Consider the following 7,611-nt stretch of genomic DNA (forward strand, 5'->3'; position numbering starts at 1 on the left):
AACCGAGCGAGGCCGAGTGAGACCGAGCCGGGGTCGAGCCGGAGCCGAGCGAGGCCGAAGCGGGGCCGAGCGAAGCCGAAGGAGGCCGAAGCGGGGCCGAGGGGGCGCGATGGCGGCGACGCCGCCGCCCAAGCCCTGGGAGTCCCGGCGGCTGCCGGGCACCGCGCCCGCCTTCCAGTGAGTGCGGGCGTCCCTCCCCGGGTGTTCCCGCCGCGACGGTCCCGGGTGTTCTCTCCCTCGGGGCGGCTGGGCCCGCTCCGCTGGGGCGGGCTCAAAGGTCGGGCCCGGCCGGGGCTCCGGGGGACGGGCGGGGGCGCGGCCCGGGGCTGCCCCGCGCCGTGAGGGGCTTGTGCCAGGCGGGGAGGGCTGCGCTCGGCGTGCGGGGCTGCGAGCTCGAACCCCGCGGGTGTCAGAGGGAAGCTGCGTGTGCGGTGTGGGGAAGGGAAAGCGGTGTTGCCAGCGGTGGTGGAGTGAGTTCACAGTCCGTTCCTGGCAGCATTAAAGGTCCGTTCCTGGGAGCATTCACAGTCCTTTGCTGGGGCTGTGCAGCTCCGTGAGCTCCCCAGCCTCTGCAGGACATGGGGAGCTGCGTGTCGCCCCCAGGACTTGGAAAAGATTGCCGTGTATTGTCAGTCTCGGTGTTCCCGACTTCTCTCCCAGAAAACGCAAACATTCTCGTGGAGAAGGATGCACAGAAAGCGTTTGTAAACTCCTTCCTTTTTGTGGGAAGTCAAGGAAGGCTCGCTCGGTGGCTGAATACTCGTCTTGTTTTTCACTTGGTGACTGCAGCTGGAGGGAGCTGAAACTGGGCAAAAGGTTGGCCCAACACTAAACATTGAGCAGAAACTTAGCTGTGTTCTCTGCAGCCTGCAGCGAGCTGAGCCAGCAGTTTGGTGTTGGTTATTCGTTCTGAGTTTATTTACCCCATTTTAAATAGCTTCAAGCAGCTTTAAAGTAGGGTGTCCCAAGCTGAGTACCGGAGAGAGGAGTGCAGTGTGACTTACTGAATTACAGCAGTTCTCTTTGCTGGGGTAATAACTTATTTTTCCTCCCGTTTCCACCTGCCGAGAGAGTTACAGTCTGTGATGGAAAAAAACAGCAGTGTAAAGATACAAATATTATTCTTTGCTGTGGAAACCTGTAAGTTTTGCTGAGAGGTGGCTGTTGCCTGCCTTGTATGGAAATAGTACAGCAAGCAGCAGCTCCATAGCAATTCCAAGCTTGACTTCCTTCTTTTTTTTCTGGTCTGCAGAAGTGGGAACTCGTGGGATGAGGCTGTAAGCATGGGAAATAAAATGTTTTACTTTTAGAGTGATAATGTGTGAATGAAACACATATATTTTTATTAAACTGGCAGAAGTTGGACAAAAAGCTGCTTGACAGAATTCAAATGCCAGTCAAGTACTTCCAGAGTTTTATTCTGAAGGGAATTGATAAAATGATTTAAACTTGTGGGCATTCAAAGGAAAAGAAAAATTATTAAATTAAGACCTCTGTCTGCCAGCACTTCTCAGTAGTAGATTCAATCCCTTGATAATCTGCACACAGGTAATCAGGTAGTGTGGGTAGAGAGGGTAACTGGGCACCCCAAAGCCCTTGCACATATTGTTGCATAATTACTTAGATTTTCAATAAGATCATGCCACCCTTGAAGAGTGGATTCAGAGGAGCTCTCAAGCTTTCTTCCTGCTGTATCATTGGCTCATTGTGTAGGAGAGCTGGGAACAAGGGTTGGAAATGAAGATTTCAGATTGGAAAGTTCATAAAAGTTCGTGTTAGAGCCTATGAGAGTCTTTCACGTGCAGAAGAGTGACCTGGGTGTTAGAGCAGCAGGTTTGATGGCTCTGGGTTGTGTTTTTCATGTGTTGATACATTAAATACACAATAAATGATAGAATGAACAAAGTTTTTCCATGTTTCCATTCCAGCTTCATGTTCACACTGAATATCTGATTATGGGGGTTTTATTCCCCTGAAGGATCAGATTTCCTGGCCAGATATTTTACTTCCAGCAAACGCTGTCTGACAATTCTGAGTGTTGGGCTCCCAGGTTCCCTATCCCTGCACTGCTGAAACTCTCTGTGGTACTTAGTAGTTAGCCAAGGGCTCTGTGGAAAGGAAAGCTTAAACTTTGGCTGCTGACCTTGTGATTCTGAATTCATTTAGGTCTGCTGACTTGGGTGACAACCTGCTGACCAGGCCCGGACAACCCACGGTGGCACGAATCCCTCCACCCATTTTGCCGAGACCGTCGCAGCAAACGGCAAGCAGCAGCCTGAGCGCTTTCAGGCCAGCCTATAGCAGCTCTTTCTCTCCAGGCTATGGCTCATATGGCACCTCTTTCTATGGAAGCTATAGTCCCTACAGCTATGGCTACGGAGGGCTGGGCTATAACCGCTTCTGTGCCGATGGCATTCCCCCCAGCAGGTTTGTGCAGCAGGCTGAGGAGAGCAGCAGAGGTGCCTTCCAGTCCATCGAAAGCATCGTGCACGCCTTCGCCTCGGTCAGCATGATGATGGATGCAACCTTCTCTGCTGTCTACAACAGCTTCAGAGCTGTGCTGGATGTGGCCAACCACTTCTCCCGCCTCAAAATTCACTTCACCAAGGTGTTTTCAGCTTTTGCTCTAGTGAGAACTATAAGGTACCTCTACCAACGCCTGCAGCGCTTGCTGGGTCTGCGGCAGAGCTGCGAGAACGAGGATTTGTGGGCTGAGAGTGAGGGCAAAGTAGCTCGTGCTGGCCTTGAAGACAAGGTGGCTAACTCTGCAAAATCCTGGCCTATTTTCTTGTTCTTTGCTGTTATATTGGGAGGTCCCTACCTGATTTGGAAGCTGCTTTCTACATACAGTGACGAAGAAACAGGTAAAGATGACCTGCAGCACCAGAGAAGTGCAGTGTGTATTGTTCCTTTTGTTGTTGCCTATATAGTGATAAATCTCACACTACAGTACTAGTAATTAATAGATACTGAACAGTAATTAATAGAACTGAATTCTAGGGGACACAGTACTGAATTTCAGGCATGTGATGCAAGTGACAGCCTGCTTAAGTAACCTGTCGTTAAGATGTGATTTCCTGCTGAAGCTTTCTGTGGTTCCAGAATCATGGTTCCTCTCAATTTCTGGTTCCTTCCTATTTGATGTGGCAGTTTGAGTTGGTTGGGACAAGTGTTGGTTGGATTTGCTCAAAAAATCTTGCTTTTCATGTTACTTCTGTCACTTCTCTGTGGGAAAAGTGTTAGCAAGGAAGTGAAAGTGTTTTCTTCATTTTCCTTTGAAAAACACGCCAAACCTTGTAACTCAAAGCAGATAAACTTGTGATTTGTGTTTGCAAACAGTGTCTAGTAACTGGGCGAGTGGAGAAGATGACCATGTAGTTGGAAGAGCAGAATATGATTTCAATGCTCTCTCAGAAGAAGAAATTTCTTTCCGTGCTGGTGACATGCTAAGATTAGCACCCAAAGGTAAACTTTTGATTTTCTGATTATTTTCTAATCACATATGAAGTTACAATGTAAGAGTCTAAAAATTTAAACAAAAAAGCCCTCAAACCACCTTATTTGACCAAATTCCTTATCCACACTGATATTTCCTCCCTGTTAAGTGATTACTTCCATTCAGATAAAACTTACAGAGTAGTTTTGTTCCGTTTTGTTGAATTGTCTTGTAACTTGATGCATTTGCATTCTCTTCTTCAGAACAACAACCCAAGATCCGTGGTTGGCTTCTGGCTAGTTATGACGGCCAAACGACAGGACTTGTGCCAGCTAATTACATCAAAATCCTGGGCAAAAGAAGAGGTAGGAGAACAGCGGACCCGGAAAGGGTTACGGAGCAGCGGCCAGCTTTCCCCAGCACAGCTGTCAGAGGAGCCCCTGCTGCTGTGACTTTAGAGGAGCAGGAAGCTGCTTTTGAAACTGTTTTTGCTGGATGCAGCAAAGTTCCCATTGCGTCGGACTCCGCTGTGGCCGGTGGAGAGAAGCAGGAACTCTGATGCACTTTGATCAACAAAGCGACTGAACTGTGCTTTATTGATACTACTTAGGGTTTGTTGAAAATCTGGTTTGTAATGGAGCACTGTGGGTCTGTACTGCTGCTACTGGTTGGTGAAGGGATGGAGAAATCATTGCTCAAATTTGTGGTATTTATTTTTGACTCACCTAAGGCTGCACCAGTGATTCTACCCACCCACCTGGCAGCAACTCTGAGATCTTGAGATAGGAGAAACGAGGCATTTAGAAAAAAGCAAACAAAGGGAAAAAAAATAGGGCCTGCCATTCTTGTTTAGGAGACAAATTAACACTCAGTCTTTGTAGTATTGAGCCTCTTGAGTAGATGTGCAAAGGGAAGGTTGATTTCTGTAAGCTGTCCTCCAGAACTTCACACTCAGAACCATGAAGGAGTAAAACACATTGGCTCCCTCTGAAAGGAGGGAGAGTTGCAGGAGATGCACACAGTTGAATAGTTAGAAGGTTTAAGTTGCTTTTCATAAGAAGTAGGTTTCTATCATAAAGAACTTAGCTCTTAGAATAAAAGGGAGAAACTTGGGAGGAAGGGAGGAGAAACAGAGTTTACAAAGGGAGAGCAGTGAGGCATCACCAGTAGTTCTAAGCAGTTCTGTTTTGTTTATTAAAAGGACGTTAGAATAAAGGGTATTCTGCAGTCAGGCACTCATCAGTTGTTACTCCCTTAACCAACTTTGCATCATTCTTAGCCATGTTGTGTTGTAGCCTGTTAGCTGCTTATCTATCAGCCACCATCTGCATCTCAACTTATTTCTGTCCTTTAATTGATTTTATATGAGTGTCAAAATATCTATCCTGCATTTTTCAGCAGTAGGAAAGCCTTGAGTTGGGGGAAGCTGAAAGTAATTGGAGCATCAAAGAAAAAGTAACATTTCCTGCTTAATTGTCTCAGTTAGAGAAGGTCTTGGACAAGCTTTTTATGCTGCCTTTCTGGTGGTAAATTTTACATCTGCCCATAAGATTTGAGGCCTCCGGTTTATCAAAAGCCATAAAAAATATTAAGACTGTTCAGAGTATTTTCTTCATATGGGTGTTTGAGAATTCTGTCCTGAAATACTGTTTTGTTTTTTTGTCAAATGAAGCAAAAATAATTAAAACTCTTTTTTTTCCATGTAGTATATATGTATAACATGCTGAACTTCTGAAGGTTACATCAGTGGGTTAAATAACTAAGTTTATCTTAATCATTAAAATAGCTGTTTTATTTTAAAGTTTCTTGAAAATATAAGTAGGGCACAGACCTTTGCTTAATTGACTGAGTAGTTTCAGTTTGACCATTGATCTTCAACACCCAATATGTGTTAACAAAGCTTTCAGTATTTATATTTTAACTGCATTTGCTGGCCTTGGGTTCTTAGAAGTCTGTTCAACACAACAAAACTGTAAAAAAACCTGAAATGAGCACATTTTTATTAGAGTGGCTGAAAAAACAAATATTATGCTGGAACCTTGATTTTAAAGTAATCTCTGAATGCCTGTTGTTAATAAATAGAATATGACTTTAAGTGGTTGTGGTCAGGTATTGAGAGATGGTGATTAGAATAATTTATAGTAAATAGTTAGATTTTCAAGTGCAAATGTAAAGGAAAATGTGGTTAAAGGGCAAATGAAAATCTTGAGGTTTAAAACATATTCCTGAGACATTGCCCTGTGTACCAGGGCATAGAAGAAAACTCTCTGTATTTGAAAATTATATCTATTGTTGAAATGAAAATAGAAAAAAAATCTGAAATCTAAAATACAGAGGGGCAAAAGGGGGGAGGGGTGTATCAAGTGTACAGTTCTGTGTGCAGAATGTGTTCCTGGAGGGAATTAATTTGCTGTTCTGAGATGTAATTAATGAACTGTCAGCCTCTCTTGTCAGTGAAAGATTTTAATCAGAGGAAGGGTCTTTAAATGAATGAATAAATAGACCCCAAACTTTTTTGGGTTTTTTTGTAAGAGTATCCATTCAGGTAGATTTTTTGTTCTTCCGGCTGGGTTGTTGTTTTCTTTTTTTTTTTTTCTTTCTGTTCTGTCTTCTTGCTCAGAACAAGTTGAGAAGACAATGCCATGATGTTTGTTGGAATGTTTTAAGTCTTCTTTTTATAAAGACAAGTTTAATTTCACTTCCAGGTCATGCTATTTTGATAACAATTCTTTTAGCAGGAAGATAGGTTATCCTTACCTAAGTTGTCTTTATATTTGTTTGACCTAGCCTACAAGTCACTGTCATCATTGTATCTGTTAAATCTCAACAAGAATTTTGATCCTTTCAATCTTGCAATTACCTTAATTGGAAAAGAAGGCTCTGAGGAAGTGAAGTCAGTTATTTAACTCACAATTAATTGTACTGATTGCAGAAGGGTATTAAAGTTCATTGAAGTCAAATATACACTACAATTCAATGTCTGTTTCTCTCTGTGTGTCAGGCTACAGAAAAAAGACCTAAATGAACACTGGGTGGAAAGGAAGGCTGGTGGACAGGCTGCTCAAGACTTGCACAACTTTAGGAAGGGGAGAAGACCAAAAGGAGCAGGTGTGGCTGCACCAGGAGAGTGTAGAAGAGGAGATGAGAAAAGAGAGGTTGTTGAAATATTGCTTAACCTAAGCATTAGGCAAGCAGCTCTTATTTTGAGGTCTGTACATAGTAAGTTACCTTTATGTTATCCTTTGGAATTATTTATATACTTGTAGCGGAGCTAGAAGTCTGTAACAGAGCTTTGACATCTATTTACATAAGATTTTAGTTTATTCTTACTTAAATCTTACTGATACTGTTTAGTAGATCAACTATTTTCTGCTTGAATATGTGAGCTACTGACAAATGCCACTGCTGAGTGGTCCTCGGGGTGCAAACAGAACGTGAACATGCACAGAGTCAAAGCTTTGTTCAGCTTTCTGAATAATGAATTTAAAAATCTCTGCTTGTCTAGTAGAGATAAATTGGCCACTTTGCACAGGTTCCTTATGTGGAATTAGACTCCATCTGGGATGTTCTGACTCACTTGGTGGTCTTGGTGAAATTTGCTACTGAGGTAAATACAAAGCAAATGCAGTTTCTTACAAATCTCATCTCTTGGCAATGAAAACTTTCCAGAAGAGGTGAAAACTTGGAAACCAGCACAGAGATTTCTTGATAAGCAAGTGCAGAAATACTCTTGTGTGCAATCATAGCAGAACTGTGCTTGTTTTGCAAAACATAACACAAGAAGTCATATTCTTATGTAACTCCTTCCAGATTTTTATTCATGCAGGTGTGGCCCAGGTATTGACAATGGTGAACATTTTTGGGTTGTAAAGGCAAATAGTAATTTGTGTGTGTCCACAGGTGGTGAGACCTGTCCTTTTCTCCTAGTATCTTGGACTGGTTCCTTTGCAGAGCAGTTTGAAGCAGCTTTGGGCTGGTAAATCTGTCCCCTGGGTTCTGTGGCCATGTGGAGCTCAGCCCTCAAACAGCTGGATAATCTCTCCTTGGAACAAGTGTTCTGGTGTAACTGGTTTGACTGGTAACAGAGGCATGATGTCAGTGCAGGGCACCTCTGGCTCTTTCTTACCTGCTATGAGCAATTCCCTAAATTTCACAATAGTCACAAAACTATCAGA

At 43.5% G+C, this 7,611-nt stretch overlaps 1 protein-coding gene across 1 annotated transcript; it reads left to right on the plus strand.

Moving 5' to 3' along the window:
- Position 1: 1 nt before the first annotated feature.
- Positions 2-6,400, plus strand: PEX13 (peroxisomal biogenesis factor 13). The gene is made up of 4 exons (XM_005525453.3): positions 2-177; positions 2,167-2,864; positions 3,340-3,465; positions 3,700-6,400. The coding sequence occupies exons 1-4, from the start codon at positions 110-112 to the stop codon at positions 3,993-3,995; spliced, it is 1,188 nt and encodes a 395-aa protein (XP_005525510.2). The 5' UTR covers positions 2-109; the 3' UTR covers positions 3,996-6,400.
- The last annotated feature ends 1,211 nt before the right edge of the window (positions 6,401-7,611 follow it).

Source organism: Pseudopodoces humilis, chromosome 3, assembly GCF_049639895.1.
Source record: "Pseudopodoces humilis isolate 2021_Gansu_Grassland_sample_001 chromosome 3, ASM4963989v1, whole genome shotgun sequence".
Taxonomy (NCBI): domain Eukaryota; kingdom Metazoa; phylum Chordata; class Aves; order Passeriformes; family Paridae; genus Pseudopodoces; species Pseudopodoces humilis.